The sequence below is a fragment of the Symphalangus syndactylus genome, chromosome 12 (assembly GCF_028878055.3).
Source record: "Symphalangus syndactylus isolate Jambi chromosome 12, NHGRI_mSymSyn1-v2.1_pri, whole genome shotgun sequence".
Taxonomy (NCBI): Eukaryota; Metazoa; Chordata; class Mammalia; order Primates; family Hylobatidae; genus Symphalangus; species Symphalangus syndactylus.
The window spans coordinates 82,535,941-82,552,261 of record NC_072441.2 but is presented as its reverse complement, the minus strand read 5'-3'; the positions used below and the strand labels follow the sequence as shown (position 1 = coordinate 82,552,261).

Sequence of the window (16,321 nt, the reverse complement as noted above, 5' to 3'; positions counted from 1 at the left end):
TTTCCCTTTTTCTCTTTCTCCTCCTCTTTTTCCTCTCCTTCTCTTGTGTTCCCCTCCTCTCCGTTGCTGCTGCAGAGCGTCTCTACAGCCAACTTGAGCGAAACCGCCTGCTTTCTAATGAGCTGAAGCTAACGCTGCATGATCTGTGTGACTGATGGGCAGGGCTCAATGATGCCCATTAAACTGAGCTTACTGCTCACACCACTGACCTGGACCCCAACAAAAAGCTGATTGTCTTTTTAAAAGTTATTATTTTGCCCTGAGCAAATTGCATTTTAATTGGGGCAGTTAGAATGTTGATTTCCTAACAGCATTGTGAAGTTGACCATTGTGAAGTTTCTGTCCCTTTAGAAGAGATTATGGGTGAAGAAGGGAAGGGGCCTGAGAGATTATAGTGAGAAAACTTGCGAGAATTTTGTTTTCCACCCTTATTTGCTGCTCTTTCACTTGTGCACTGACTATAGGATATGTTCCCTTGCATGGATGTTTTTAACAATAAAAGGACTGACTTGACAAGTTGTTGTAACTGCTTCATCTGCAGGCCCAGGGATGGGTCCTTCTGACTGGGTGGAAAAAAGGGAAGTGAAAGAAAAGTTGTGGGATATGAATATGGGTCTGTGTTGCCATCACCTTCTCTGAGTTGAAGATTTCAGTATTTTCGTCACCTCTTTAGAGCAGTCAGAGTGGTTTGCTTGCTAGACAGATTAGATTCTCCTTAATGTTCAGCTGCTGATTTTCTTTCTGACATTTTCCCTTTTGCTTCCTTTTTCTGGTTTTATGTTTAATTTCAAGTAACTGTCACAAGCTAGTTCTGTTCAATAGCTCTGCAGCAATCTCAAGGTTTGCTTACAACCACTTGTTTCAGTAGTATTCTTGGCTTTGTTTTCTTTAGAGATTATTTGACTTAACTGTGAGCGCCCGTTTATTTATCCCATCGGTTATTACTTTGGCCTCTACTTTTTCGAAAAAACATGTAGTGCATGAGGATCTTCCTGTGCTCTTTTATAATCTGAGATTCTGATGTTTCTATTGTTTGCAATGTTCAAACTCCAGTGAGCCATTTCAAGAGGGTATTGTTGTGTGGGCAAAACCTAGAAAAGTGGATGGCTGATGCTTAAGGCTTGCTCTTTCATTGACTAAAAGCTGAAAGTGTTGGTTGGATGTGGGAGGGAGAGGAAATGGCTGATAAGGGCCCTAACTCCCTCACCCAGGAAGTACAGCAACACCCACAACTTCAGTAGGCAAGCCAAAGGCCCTACAAAACCGGGTGATGTAATAGCTCACTTCTGTGGCTGAGAAAGCAGCTGCTTTATTAGTCTGCCGCTTCTCTGCAACAGGAGCAAGTCTCAAAGAGCGGGTAGACCTTGACATTTACTTCTAGTTTTTGTAACTTCTCTCCTTTACCCCCATTAGATAAACTGAAATGCACCAAAGAGGAGCACCTCTGTACACAAAGGATGCTGGACCAGACCCTGCTTGACCTGAATGAGATGTAGAACGCCCCAGTCCCACCCTGCTGCTGCTCCTTCCTCTGACCCAGACTCCGCCTGAGGCCAGCCTGCCGGAAGCTGACCTTTAACTGAGGGCTGATCTTTAACTGGAAGGCTGCTTTCTCCTTTCGCCACCCCCTCCTTCCCTGTGTCTTTTTCGCCAAACTGTCTCTGCCTCTTCCCGGAGAATCCAGCTGGGCTAGAGGCTGAGCACCTTTGGAAACAACATTTAAGGGAATGTGAGCACAATGCATAATGTCTTTAAAAAGCATGTTGTGATGTACACATTTTGTAATTACCTTTTTTGTTGTTTTGTAGCAACCATTTGTAAAACATTCCAAATAATTCTACAGCCCTGAAGCAGCAATCGAATCCCTTTCTCGCTTTTGGAAGGTGACTTTTCACCTTAATGCATATTCCCCTCTTTATAGAGGAGAGGAAAAGGTATAGATAGGCCTGCCTTACTGAGAGCCAAACAGAGCCCAGGGAGACTCCACTATGGGAAACCTCATTGCTCTGTTCAAAGTACTAGCTAAACCAGAAAGGTGATTCCAGGAGGAGTTAGCCAAACAACAACAAAAACAAAAAATGTGCTGTTCAAGTTTTCAGCTTTAAGATATCTTTGGATAATGTTATTTCTATTTTTTATTTTTTCATTAGAAGTGACCAAATTAAGATAGTAAGACCTCTGAGACCAAAATTTTGTCCCATCTCTACCCCCTCCCAACTGCTTACAGAATGGATCATGTCTCCCTTATGTTGAGGTGACCACTTAATTGCTTTCCTGCCTCCTTGAAAGAAAGAAAGATGATTGTGTTTTTGCCACTGATTTAGCCATGTGAAACTCATCTCATTACCCTTTTCTGGGTTTGAAGCTGCTGTCTCTAGAAGTGCCATCTCATTGTGCTTTGTATCAGTCAGTGCTGGAGAAATCTTGAATAGCTTATGTACAAAACTTTTTAAATTTTATATTATTTTGAAACTATGCTTCTTTGGGTTTGTGGCACCCTGGCCACCCCATCTGGCTGTGACAGCCTCTGCAGTCCGTGGGCTGGCGGTTTGTTGATCTTTTAAAGTTTCTTTCCCTACCCAGTCCCCACTTTCTGGTAAGGTTTCTAAGAGGTCTGTTAGGTGTACATCCTGCAGCTTATTGGCTTAAAATGTACTCTCCTTTTATGTGGTCTCTTTGGGGCCGATTGGGAGAAAGAGAAATCAATAGTGCAACTGTTTTGATACTGAATATTGACAAGTGTCTTTTTGAAATAAAGAACCAGTCCCTCCAACCCTCAGACTTATTTGACTTTTATTTATTAAAACTAAATGTGCTTTCTCCATAGAAGCTATGAGGTTTGGGTTAAAAATAGCATCTTTGTGGGTGGTAGCAACAGGATTTATTCTTTGTTATTATTATTATTATTTTTGAGACGAAGTTTCATTCTTGTTGCCCGGGCTGGAGTGTAATGGCTTGATCTCGGCTCACTGCAACCTCTGCCTCCTGGGTTCCAGAGATTCTCCTGCCTCAGCCTCCCGAGTAGCTGGGATTACAGGCACCTGCCACCACGCCCGGGTAATTTTTTATGTTTTAAGTAGAGACAGGGTGTCACCATGTTGGCCAGGCTGGTCTCGAACTCCTGACCTTCAGGTGATCCACCTGCTTCAGCCTCCCAAAATGCTGGGATTACAGGCATGAGCCACCGCGCCCAGCCAGAGCAACAGGTTTTTAATATAGAGCAAATGTTTAGTTTTATCATCTGTAAAATGGAGATAAGTATTATCAGAGTAAACATGAAGACTAGAAAGAACACTTAATGTGCTGGGCCTTTTATAGATTAACACTGACATCTCAGGCTGAACTATTTACATTTTCCTTCACAACCATATTAATCCTTATAAACTATGGATTTATGCTCCTTAAAACAATATATAATGCTGATCACTACTATAAATATGTGGTTTTATCCAACTGTACTGAAACAGCTTTGAGTTAATATTCTGTTTGGATATTTGGAAAAAACAAGAAGAAGTGCTCTCTGAGTATTTGCTTAGAGGCCGGCTGTGTGAGTGGATAACTTTCAAAGCTGCTTTTGAGACTCCAGTGTCTGGCATTTCCTGCATTCTGGCCTGGAGGCCGGACGTGAATCTGACTTCCAGTAAAAATATACGGTTCCCTTGACAAAGTCGAGCTGTTTATCCCAGAGACTGCACAATTTTCCGTTTATAGGCATGGACCAATGCTAACTGGAAATCATTACAAAAAGTTTTTTTTTGTCGGGTGGAGGGTGTGGTCCTAAGATAAACGGTGTGCAACAGAAGAAATTAAACTGGAAGAAATTAAAGGTTTTTTTTTTAGACTTTTCTGCTTGTTCCTTTCTGTTAAAAAGGTCTGCCATCCAGTATTCAGGAAAGCCCTTTAAGAGAGTTTGAGGTGTTTCAGCTGGGTTTGTGCCAAAAGTTTCCATCATATTGGCTTGCTGGAGGACTGCATTTAAAAACGCCCACACATCCAAGCAAGAAGCAGGTCCCATCCCCCTCTGCTGACGTCACGCCTGTGGATTGGCTGATGGAGCTGTGAGCCGGCTGTAGTTGAGCGGGAACCAGAGACCTGGCAGTCGCCATGACTGGCTGGCTGGTGTCGTCAAGACACCGAGGCTTCGGGCTCTTTTTCTTCTTGCGTCTACACCGCCTCCTGTTGTTTCTGGTTTTGCTTGGGACCCTGGCCAACAAACTTAACGTGCCACAGGTGTTGCTACCCTTCGGCCGAGAGCCAGGCCGGGTGCCTTTCCTGCTGGAGGCGCAGCGGGGCTGCTACACTTGGTGAGGGGTGGTGGGTGACAAGGATATGCACCCCCACACCATCCAGTAAGGGTGAGGGGGGTTCCCTCTGTAAGATCCCACAGGAATACCGTGTGGGGCCGCGTGAAGGGCCCTAGCCGGTAGGGGAGCAGAGTGTGGTGTCAGTGAAGGTGGCGAGGAGCAGACCCTTGGGCATGGCGTGTCCTACTCATGTGGTATATCCTCCAGCTGTGTGACGATCTTCCAGACGTGTGAGGAATTCTCGGGATGTGGGACTGGCCTTTTCTCCGTGTGTGTTGGGAAGGGGTGGTCACTATGAGCAGCCGTCAGGGTAAAGGGAAGCCCTGTGTTGGAGGCCACAGGTACTGATGACTTCCAATGTAGACAACTAGAGTAAGAGGAAGTTCCCCATATCTGAGGAAATTTCTGTAGGAACAGGAAAACTTGGGGTGCGAGGGTCCCCACTAACTATAGATGGGCTATTCAATCAATGTGAGAAGGACTTAAAACACAACAGCCAAGTATCGGGGGTTAACTAAGCACTTTGCATGTGTTAACTCATTCGCTTTTTACAGTCTTGTGAAGTAAGTACTATTACTCCCATTTCACAGACGAGGAAAGTGAGGCCCAGAGACTATGAAGTGTAAACTTCTGAGAATATGAGAAGATTCATCGTGGGTGGAGATGAGATCTGTCTGTATTATCAAAATTGCCCATTTATAAAAGGGTACCCGCTTGAAGTGTGAGGACAGGGGGTACACACAACTCCAGGATAATGACTTCCTGACTGAAGATGAAGAGACATGATTTTCTGGTGTGAGAGGACCCAATGATGGGTTATGTGGTTGCCTAAGGTGTGAGAGAACCTAACTGAAGTGAGCTTCAGGATGCCAGTGCATTCATCCTAGATGGAGTAGATACCCCTTTGCCATCTCCTAGGAGAAGCAATGAAGTTTGTTCAGAGTATAAATTCACCTCTCATTTTATGAGGAAGTATAAGGAAAGTGGGCTTGTAAGATGATCTAGTGTGACATGTGTGTTTCCTGACTGTGAGGGTGATGCAAGGCATCTTTCCAGCAATGAAAGCCATTTCTTCTATCGCTCCAAAAATATTAATGAGGCCAGGCATGGTGGCTCACACCTGTAATCCCAGCACTTTGGGAGGCCAAGGCAGGAGGATTACTTGAGGCCAGGAGTTTGAGACCAGCCGGATCAACACAGTGAGACTCCGTCTCTATTTAAAATAAAAACATTCGGCCAGGCGCAGTGGCTCACGCCTGTAATCCCAGCACTTTGGGAGGCTGGGGCAGGCAGATCGCTTGAAGTCAGGAGTTCAAGACCAGCCTGGCCAACATGATGAAAGCCCATCCCTACTAAAAATACAAAAATTAGCAGGGCATAATGGTAGGCACCTATAATCTCAGCTACTTGAGAGGCTGAGGCAGGAGAATCGCTTGAACCGTGGAGGCGAATGTTGCAGTGAGTTGAGATCGCCCTGCTGCACTCCAGCTTGGACGACAAAGTGACTCGGTCTCAAAAACATAATAATAAATAAAAATAAAAACATTTATGAATGTTTTTGGTATTTTGAATTGGACTCACACCTCATAATTTAGGCAACTTTTCCATCCTAGGTATCAGCAGCCTGGTTTCTAGGATTGAAGGAAACTTTCCTCAGAGTATGAGAAAGTCCCGTCTCATTAATAGAAACACATCAGTCCTATTTCTGCATACTGAGGGAAGAATATAAAAATCTTTTTAAAGAAAATTGAGGGAGGGATATTTCTGAGACTTTGCTCAAGGGATCATTGGGAAAGTTCTCATCAATCTCTCACTTTAATTATCGCATCCCTAAGCAATGTTCCTGCTTTAAAAAGTGTCATTTACATATACCTGGTAGTATGTAACATGGAAGAAGTATGAGAATCTATGTTCCACTAAAAGTTAATTTTAACCCACCTATTTCATACTCTTAAGAATTTTGTTCTGGCAGGCATTCCACCCATCATGATGCAGTTACTGTTGAGCCTTTATATGAAAATGGCACCTTGTGTTCCCAAAAAGCTGTACTCATTGCTGAATCTACACAACCGATACGCCTCAGCAGTATTATTCTTGCTCGAGAAATAGGTATGTTGAGAGCAAAAACACTATGTATCATGTCGTCTGGGGTAGAATAATCTGGTATTTTGTATAGATGGTTAACACAAATGGTGTTGGCTTCAAATGATTAAAGGGAGAATAAATGATTCCTAGCTGGCTGCAGTGGCTCACGCCTTTAATTCCAGCAGTTTGGGAGGCTGAGGTGGAAAGATTGCTTGAGCTCAGGAGTTTAAGAACAGTCTGGGTAACATGGTGAGACCTGTCTCTACAAAAAAAAAAAAAAAAAAAATTATGGCTGGGGGCAGTGGCTCACGCCTGTAATCCCCCCACTTTGGGAGGCTGAGGTGGGTGGATCACCTGAGGTGAGGAGTTCGAGACCAGCCTGGCCAACATGGTGAAACCTCGTCTTTACTAAAAATACAAAAAAATTAGCCGGGCCTGGTGGCGCACGCCTGTAGTCCCAGCTACTCAGGGAGGCTGAGGCAGGAGAATTGCTTGAACCCGGGAGACAGAGGTTGCAGTGAGCCAAGATCGCGCCACTGCACTCCAGCGTGGGCGACAGAGGGAGTCTCCATCTCAATAAAATAAAATAAAATAAAGTAAGATAAAATAAAAATGAAGAGTATTAGGCAGGATTTTCATTTTTTCTTTCTTTCCTTTTTCTTTTTTTTTTTGAGACAAGAGTTTCGCTTTTGTTGCCCAGGCTGGAGTGCAGTGGCACGATCTTGGCTCGCTGTAACGTCTGCCTCCCAGGTTTAAGCGATTCTCCTGGCTCAGTCTCCTGAGTAGCTGGGATTACAGGCGCACTGCCACCACGCCTGGCTAATTTTTGTATTTTTAGTAGAGATGGGGTTTCTCCATGTTGGTCAGGCTGGTCTCGAACTCCTCACCTCAGGTGATCTACCTGCCTCAGCCTCCCAAAATGCTGGGATTGCAAGTGTGAGCCACTGTGCCCGGACAGCATTTTCTCTTTTTATAGAGACAGGGTCTTGCTTTGTTGCACAGGTTGTAGTGCAATGGCACAACAGTAGCTCACTGCATCCTGCCTGGCCTGCGCAACACAGTGAGACTCCATCTCTACAAAACAATAATAATAAATAAATTAAAGAATTTTTAAGGCTGGGCGTGGTGGCTCACGCTTGTAATCCCAGCACTTTGGGAGGCCGAGCGGGCGGATCACGAGGTCAGGAGATCGAGACCACGGTGAAACCCCGTCTCTACTAAAAATACAAAAAATTAGCCAGGCATGGTGGCGGGCGCCTGTATTCCCAGCTACTGGGAGAGGCTGAGGCAGGAGAATGGCGTGAACCCGGGAGGCAGAGCTTGCAGTGAGCCGAGATTGCGCCACTGCACTCCAGCCTGGGCGACAGAGAGAGACTCCGTCTCAAAAAAAAAAAAAAAAAAGAATTTTTAAAAACCACCTAAAACCTATTCTTAAGTGGACTTTGCAATTAGATAGAACTAATCTGTTTTTGTTTCCAGCTTTGGAAAATTTCGTAGTACATCTGAGTCATCACTTTTCTCTCACTCCCTTTAACCTTTTGGTTCCTAGGGAATAAGAGTCCTCTACTATTGTTCACCAGATTTTTTTCCAACTACTAACACCTATTCTACAAATTTTGTTACTGGCCCTCTTAATGTTCTCACATGTGCAGTCAGTGACAACTATATCTTGACTGCTGCCTGGCTGAGAGGACTTGTAAGATGTCATCAATTATAAAATAAATCCCAATTGCAGAGATGTTAAAAGATAAAAAACGAGTGTCTAAGAATCAATGAAATATGGTATGATATTCTCAAACATAAGAATCTTTGAAGACCATGTCATGCAGGGTAGCTAAAAAGGATAGAGAAGGATACAAAAGTCAGGAAAAACAAAAAACAAAAAACATTGATTTGGTCACATATGCGATTTTTAAAATGTAATCATTTTTAACTACACAAATTCATTCTTATATTAAAAAATTCACAGAAGTACTAGGAAAAATGTCAAATCTGGCTCTCAGCTTAACTTCATCTGACTTGTGACCAATTTTCCAAAGTTAAGTATCCTTAAATCAACTTTCCCAGTTTTACTATTAATACAATTGTGTACATAGATGAGATTCCCAGTGGTAAGGGCCAGTCTTGGTGTCTTACTAGGAGCATCTGAATGGGAGCAAGTAGTAGGAAAGTGGTGGGATTGGGCATTTTGAAAGGGAAGTGCATGCCTAAGAGAAATTGTTCATTAATTCATTGGACAGATACGTATTGAGTTGCCTACTTTATAAGGCATATATAAAGGTAAAAAGATGTAAGCTTGCTATTGGCATTTAAGTCCTTTTTTTTTTTTTTTTTTGAGATGGAGTCTTGCTTTGTCATCCAGGCTGGAGTGCAATGGCGCGATCATGGCTCGCTGCAACCTCCACCTCCTGGGTTCAAGTGATTCTCCTGCCTCAGCCTCCTGAGTAGCTGGGACTACAGGCATGCACCACCACGCCCATCTAATTTTTGTATTTTTAGTAGAGATGGGGTTTCACCATGTTGGCCAGGCTGGTCTTGAACTCCTGACCTTAAGTGATCCACCCGCCTCGGCCCCCCAAAGTGCTGGGATTACAGGCGTGAGCCACCACACCTGGCCTTAAGTGCTTATTATAAAATTTTGTTTATGATGGTTTTGGTGATAGTGTAGTAAAGAAAGTGATTATGACAAAGATGATGAATAGACTTGAGGTGAGAGACTTAAGTGCAATGGCGCGATCTCTGCTCATCGCAACCTCCGCCTCCTGGGTTCAAGCGATTCTCCTGCCTCAGCCTCCCGAGTAGCTGGGATTACAGACATGTGCCACCATTCCCGGCTAATTTTGTATTTTTAGTAGAGACATGGTTTCTCCATGTTGGTCAGGCTCATCTTGAACTCCCAACCTCAGGTGATCTGCCCACCTCAGCCTCCCAAAGTGCTGGGATTACAGGCGTGAGCCACCGCACCCGGCTTTGCCCCGCTAAATTTTTGTAATTTTTGTAGAGGTGGGGATTTTGCCATGTTGCCTAGGCTGGTCTCAAACTCTTGGACTCAAGCAGTCCACCCACCTTGGACTCTGAAATTGCTGGGATTACAGCCATGAGCCACTACACCCAGCTGAGAGCATAATTTTAGGTGAAAAAGTTCACAGGGCAGATGAAGAACTGGTTTGGACAACTGAAGTATACCTGAAGTAATGTGGACCTGTAAATAAAAATATCTGTTATATTATTTAATAAAGTTGTATTCTCTTCGCTTTAAAAGTTAAATGATATTTCTCCTAATCATTCTAAATTTACTTGTAAATCATCCAAAGTAATTTCATTTATTTATTATTTATTTTTATTTTTTGGGACAGGGTTTCACTCTGTCGCCCAGGCTGGAGTTCAGTGGCACAAACGTGGCTCATTGCAGCCATGACCTCCTGGGGTCAAGTGATCCCCCTACTTCAGCCTCCTGAGTAGCTGGTACTACAGGGGGGCACCACCAGGCCTGGCTAGTTTTTTTATTTTTTGTAGACTATGGTAGTGGGGTTGCTCAGGCTGGTCTTGAACTCCTGGGCTCAAGCAATCCTGCCTCAGCTTCCCAAAGTGTTGAGTTATAGGCTTGGGCCATTGTACTGGGCAATTTTTTTTCTTTATGGTCAATGGCCTTGTATTGAAAAGTTTTCTAGGCCGGGCATGGTGGCTCACGCCTGTAATCCCAGCACTTTGGGAGGCCAAGGCGGGTGGATCACCTGAGGTCAGGAGGTCGAGACCAGCCTGGCCAACATGGTGAAACCCCGTCTCTACTAAAAATACAAAAATTAGCTGGGCGTGGTGATGGGCGCCTGTAATTCCAGCTACTCGGGAGGCTGAGGCAGGAGAATCGCTTGAACCCGAGAGGTGGAGGTTGCAGTGAGCCTAAATGGCATCATTGCACTCCAGCCTGGGCAACAAGAGCGAAACTCCTTCTCAGGAAAAAAAAAAAAAAAAAGGAGAAAAAAGTTTTCTGCTGTTGAAGTAGTCAGATGAGTAAGCATTGTGTGCACAAGGCTTTTCCTTTTTTATGTAAGGTCACAGCTGCTTCTGTTTGCCATTGTACTACACATTTCTTTACTGAAAAGGGGGCTTTAATTTCTCATTTGACAAGTGCTAGATTACTCAGTGCCTGATTATCAAGTTACAGATTACCTAAGATTACCCTCCCTCACTTCCTTCCTTCCTTCACCATCCTGGAACACTTCCTTAATGGTAATTCTACCAGCAGATCCTGTGAGATTTCAACTTACCTTGTTTTTTGTTCATAGACCCCCATGTCTTTGTCTTTAATTATTTTAACTTGGGGTTCTGTTTGTCAATTAAATGTTAATCAAGTAGAAGGCTAACTTAATTTTAAAACTTTTTAATTTAAAAATGATTTTAGATTTACAAAAGAGATGTAAAGATAATCCAGAAAGTTCCCATATACCCTTTACCCAGTTTGCTCTAGTGTTTCACTAATCTTCTCTAGGATTCAATTAAAGATACACATTGCTAAACTAAGTTGTCATGTTTCCTTTGTCTCCTCCAATCTGTGAATTTCTCAGTCACTTTTTTCTCTTGAGACAGAGTCTCTCTCTGTCACCAAAGCTGGAGTGCACTGGCACTATCTGGGCTCACTGCAACCTTTGCTTCCCGGTTTCACGTGATCTGCCCACCCCAGCCTCCCCAGTAGCTGGGACTGCAGGCACACGCCACCATGCCCAGCTAAGTTTTGTAAAGATGGGGTGTCACCATGTTCAGCCTTTTAGTCACTTTTGATGCTTTTTTTTTTTCTGAGACCGAGTCTTGCTCTGTCACCCAGGCTGGAGTGCAATGGTGCAATCTCGGCTGACTGCAACCTCCGTCTCCTGGGTTCAAGCGATTCTCCTGCCTCAGCCTCCTGAGTAGTTGGGATTACAGGTGCGTGCCACCATGCCTGGCTAATTTTTTGTATTTTTAGTAGAGACGGGGTTTCACCATGTTGGCCATGTTGGCCGGGCTGGTCTCGAACTCCTAACCTAGTGATCCACCCACCTCGGCCCCCCAGAGTGCTGGGATTACAGGCGTGAGCCACCATGCCTGGCCTTGATACTTCAAGAGTGTTGGGTGGCTAGGCATGGTGGCTCACCTCTGTAATCCCAGCACTTTGGGAGGCCGAGGTGGGCGGATCATGAGGTCAGGAGTTTGCGACCAGGCTTGCCAACATGGTGAAACCCCATCTCTACTAAAAATATAAAAAATTAGCCAGGCATGGTGGTGTGTGCCTGTAATCCCAGCTACTCTGGAGGCTGAAGCACGAGGATTGCTTGAACCCCAGAACCCCAGAGGCAGAGGTTGCAGTGAGCTGGATTGCACCACTGCACTGCGACAGAGAGAGACTTTGTCTCAACAGACAAACAAACAAACAGTGTTGGGGTGGTTTTTGTATTTTTAGTAGAGATGGGGTTTTACTGTGTTAGCCAGCATGGCCTATTATTCGCTATTTTAAAATTTTTATTTGTTATCAGGATCTTGAAGAATTTGGAGAAAAAGATTAAAATTTTTATTTTTCTTATTTTTCCATGGATGAGTAAAAACATCATCACAGATCAGTGTTTTGGAGTCTCTGGTCTAGTGCCTCTTGTTATAAAGAAAGGCTCTTATATCTTGTTATTATGCTATTTTCTTCCATAGGTAAAAGCAGCAGTCATAGTCTTTCTTTTTCATAATCTTTAGAATACAGTTTTGAATATTTGAGACATTTAATAGATTCATGACCTATTGAATTAAATACTCAGTTTTGGGGTTCTTTGTAGTGACTGACCATGAGCTACGCTGTGATGTTAAGGTTGATGTGATAAACAGCATTGAAATTGTATCTCGGGCCCGGGAACTTTATGTAGATGATTCGCCACTGGAACTGATGGTGAGGGCATTGGATGCTGAAGGTAAAGAACTTCAGAGGATTCAACAAAATTACCTAAAATAAAGTAATACCTGTTTATGTTTAGCACTTGGAAACAAAAACTTGAGTGACAAAAGTAGATTAGAAATAATATCTATTTTCTCATTTGGAGTTCATAGATGAATAATAATTCTGAGTATAATTTAATGTATTATCTACACATTTTCATAAAATATTCCTGCTATTGTTAGTTATCTCAGAACTTTTCCTTACTTTTTTTTTTGGGGGGGGGAGGGGGACAGAGTTTTGCTTTTGTTGCCCAGGCTGGAGTGCAATGGCATGATCTTGGCTCACTGCAACCTCTGCCTCCCGAGTTCAAGCAGTTCTCCTGCTTCAGCCTCCTGGGTAGCTGGAATTACAGGCCTGTGCCGCCACTCCCGGCTAATTTGGTATTTTTAGTAGAGATGAGGTTTCACCATGTTGGTCAAGCTGGTCTTGAACTCCTGACCTCAGGTGATCCACCAGCCTTGGCCTCCCAAAGTGCTGGGATTACAGGCATGAGCCACCGTGCCTGGCCACTTTCTTTTTTTTTTTTTGAGATGGAATCTCGCTCTGTTGCCTAGGCTCAAGTGCAGTGGTGTGATCTTGGCTCACTGCAACCTCTGCCCACCTGGTTCAGACGATTCTTGTGCCTCAGCCTCCCAAGTAGCTGGGAATACAGGCGTGCGCCACCACGCTCGTTAATGTTTGTATTTTTAATAGAGACGGATTTCACCATGTTGACCAGGCTGGTTTCGAACTCCTGGCCTCAAGTGATCTGCCTGCCTCGGCCTCCCAAAATCTTGAGATTACAGGCATGAGCCACCGCACTGGCCTCCCGACTTTTCTTAGATACCCAAGTCTACCACTGAGCTTCTGTTGATGGGCCCTAGATCAACAATTAAGAATACTTTTTGGAATTTATTGCTAGCTCTGTTTGATCAATCCACTTTCTATAGACCAGGAGAATTAAATGTAAATCTGTAAAAAAGTTACAATCTTGATCTAATCTTTAATGCTTTTAATACTGTATACTATATTAATGCTATAATGAGGTATTAAAAAACACTTAGGTGGTAAAAAAAAAAAAATTAGGTGGGACGTGGTGGTTCATGCTTATAATTCTAGCACTTTGGGAGGCCGAGGTTGAAGTATCCTGTGAGGCCAAGTTTCCCATGGTTAATTAAAAAAAAAAAATTATAATGTATTGCCACTTTCTTTGTAAATTACTTGAGTGATTTGTTTTTTTAATCTGAAAAATGAACTATTCTGGAAGCTTTTTTTTTTTTTTTTTTGGATACAGTCTGTCGCTCAGGCTGGAGTGTGGTGACACAAGCATGGCTCACTGCAGCCTTGACCTCCCAGGCTCAAGCAATCCTCCTACCTCAACCTCCTGAGTAGCTAGGACTACAGGTGCAGACCACCATGCCTGGCTAAGTTTTTGTTTTACAGACCAGGTGTCACTATGTTGCCCAGGTTGGTCTCAAACTCCTGAGTTCCAGCGATCCTCCTGCCTTGGCCTCCCAAAGTGCTGGGATTACAGGTACAAGCTATTGCACCTGGCCTGGAAAGTTTTTACAATAATTTGTATGGAGGGGACCAGGATTAAGGATGCCTTGTCAACCATGAGGTGGCCTTTATGTAGAAAGGAACAGAAGGAGCATGGCATAATTATTGTCAACCAGAAGTTAATCAGCTTGAGCCCTTTTTACTTTCAGACAGCTTGTGCAGCAACATCATTTATTGTTTGTGTAGAGAACTTTCTTATATATATGTTTTAATTCATTAATGATAATGCTTTCTATTTCTTAATGAAAGAGGCTTCAAAGTAATTTTCTAGTTAGGTTTCCCTTTTTTGTTGTAAATACCTGAATATTTTTAAATATGTGATCCTATCTTGTCTGCTTTTGGCTTGCTCTACAGGAAATACTTTTAGTAGTTTGGCAGGGATGATGTTTGAGTGGAGCATTGCCCAGGACAACGAGTCAGCAAGAGAAGAACTGTCTAGCAAAATTAGGTAAACTTGAAACCAAACATAAATCATCTGACTATGAAGAAGACATCTGCCATTAAGCGGCATGCTGAACAAGCAACCATTTGTGTGGACTTTGATGATCCTGCTGTCTGTACTTTTTTGAAACTGATAAATTACTGAGGGAAATGTCTTTGATAGAATGAAATATGACATAGATGTAGGTACCTTTATGATCGCTTAATCTGAGTTATTATGGAGGAGTTCATGGGCTAAGTACTACACAATTATTTGAGCCAGGTATATCTTCTGGAAGTTCTTTTTGTTCAAGCTACCTGCACATGCTGAAGTAGAGGGAGAAGGATGATAGTATGAAATTTTGTCTTCAGTACCAAGGAGTAGATCTCAGATCCACGTTTTACTCCCATCACAATTTTAGCCAGAGGCTCATAAATCCCTTTCTTTTTTTTTTTTTTTTTTTTTTTTGAGATGGAGTCTCGCTCTGTTGCCCAGGCTGGAGTGCAGTGGAGTGATCTCGGCTCACTGCAACCTCTGCCTCACGGGTTCACGCCATTCTCCTGCCTCAGCCTCCCGAGTAGCTGGGACTACAGGAGCCCGCCACCATGCCCTACTAATTTTTTTTGTTTGTATTTTTAGTAGAGAACGGAGTTTCACCGTGTTAGTCAAGATGGTCTCAATCTCCTGACCTTGTGATCTGCCCGCTTCGGCCTCCCAAAGTACCGGGATTACAGGCATGAGCCGCCGTGCCTGGCCTTTTCTTTTCTTTTTTTTTTGAGATGGAGTCTTGCTCTGTCACTCAGGCTGGAGTGCAGTGACACGATCTTGGCTCACTGCAACCTCCACCTCCTGGGTTCAAGCGATTCTCCTGCCTCAGTCTCCCGAGTAGCTGGGACTACAGGCGCCTGCCACCATGCCCGGCTAATTTTTGTATTTTTAGTGGAGACGGGGTTTCGCCATATTGGCCAGGGTGGTCTCAAACTCCTGACCTCAAGTGATCCACCCACTTTGGCCTCCCAAAGTGCTGGGATTATAGGCCTGAGCCACTGGGCCTGGCCTTTATCTTTTTCTTATTCTTTTTTTTTTTTTTGAGACGGAGTCTTGCTCTGTCACCCAGGCTGGAGTGCAGTGGCATGATCTTGGCTCACTGCAACTTCCATCTCCTGGGTTCAAGTGATTCTCCTGTCTCAGCCTCCCAAGTAGCTGGAATTACAGGCGTGTGCCACCACGCCTGGCTAATTTTTGTATTTTTAGTAGAGACGGAGTTTCGCCATGTTGGCCTGGCTGGTCTCAAATTCCTGACCTCAAGTGATGTGCCCGCCTTGGCCTCCCAAAGTGCTGGGATTACAGGCGTGAGCTACCATGCCCAGCCAAAAGTGTTTTACATTCTATAGACATTGAAGAAACTATGTTTAAAGTCTCTTAGGGACTTTTGGAAGAACACTTCATTTAATTCTGCTAGAAACACATTTTATTTTATGTCTTTAGGATTCTTAAATACTCTGAAGCAGAATATGCTCCCCCAATATATATAGCTGAGATGGAAAAAGAGGAGAAACAAGGAGATGTGATTTTAGTGTCTGGGATTAGAACTGGTGCTGCTGTTGTAAAAGTTCGAATTCATGAACCATTCTATAAGGTAAAAAGTTTGTGCTATAAATTTTCCTTACTTTTTTTTCAAGATATGGTCTTACTCTGTTGCTCAGGTACTACAGGAATGCAGCCCGCCCTGTTTTTTTTTTTTTTTTTTTTTTTTTTTTGTAGAGACAGATGGGGTTTCACCAGGTTGCCCAGGCTGGTCTCAAGCTTCTGAGCTCAAGCAGTCTGCCTGCCCCAGCCTCCTAAAGTGCTGAGATTACAGGCGTGAGCCAACACAACTGGCCAGTGCTATAAATTTTTCATCTAATAGTCTTGCCTATGGAAAATAGAGTTTTTTATGTTTATCTATAGTAGAAGCCCTCTAGTCTGATGTGATTTGGGCCAATAGTTGGTCATTTAATTGAAAAAGTTATTTGAAGT

General features: G+C 43.5%; 2 protein-coding genes across 19 annotated transcripts in view; both read left to right on the top strand.

Moving 5' to 3' along the window:
• Nucleotides 1–2,773, top strand: part of TPM3 (tropomyosin 3) — a 36,608-nt gene extending 33,835 nt beyond the window's left edge. For 8 of the 14 annotated variants that reach the window (XM_063626552.1, XM_063626551.1, XM_063626556.1 and 5 more), the window contains one exon: nt 1,414–2,773. In XM_063626552.1, coding sequence (XP_063482622.1) covers nt 1,414–1,496 — 83 coding nt within the window. In that variant the 3' untranslated portion in view covers nt 1,497–2,773. Of the gene's footprint in view, nt 1–75 lie in introns of all 14 variants that reach the window. The other 6 variants (XM_063626553.1, XM_063626561.1, XM_063626562.1 and 3 more) reach the window with 2 other exon arrangements.
• A 1,259-nt stretch (nt 2,774–4,032) lies between these two features.
• The window catches only part of NUP210L (nucleoporin 210 like), a 156,118-nt gene continuing 143,829 nt past the window's right edge, over nt 4,033–16,321 (top strand). For 3 of the 5 annotated variants that reach the window (XM_063626388.1, XM_063626385.1, XM_063626384.1), the window contains exons 1-5: nt 4,085–4,304; nt 6,277–6,413; nt 12,185–12,316; nt 14,236–14,329; nt 15,791–15,941. In XM_063626388.1, coding sequence (XP_063482458.1) covers nt 4,105–4,304; nt 6,277–6,413; nt 12,185–12,316; nt 14,236–14,329; nt 15,791–15,941 — 714 coding nt within the window. In that variant the 5' untranslated portion in view covers nt 4,085–4,104. Of the gene's footprint in view, nt 4,305–6,276; nt 6,414–12,184; nt 12,317–14,235; nt 14,330–15,790; nt 15,942–16,321 lie in introns of all 5 variants that reach the window. The other 2 variants (XM_063626389.1, XM_063626387.1) reach the window with 2 other exon arrangements.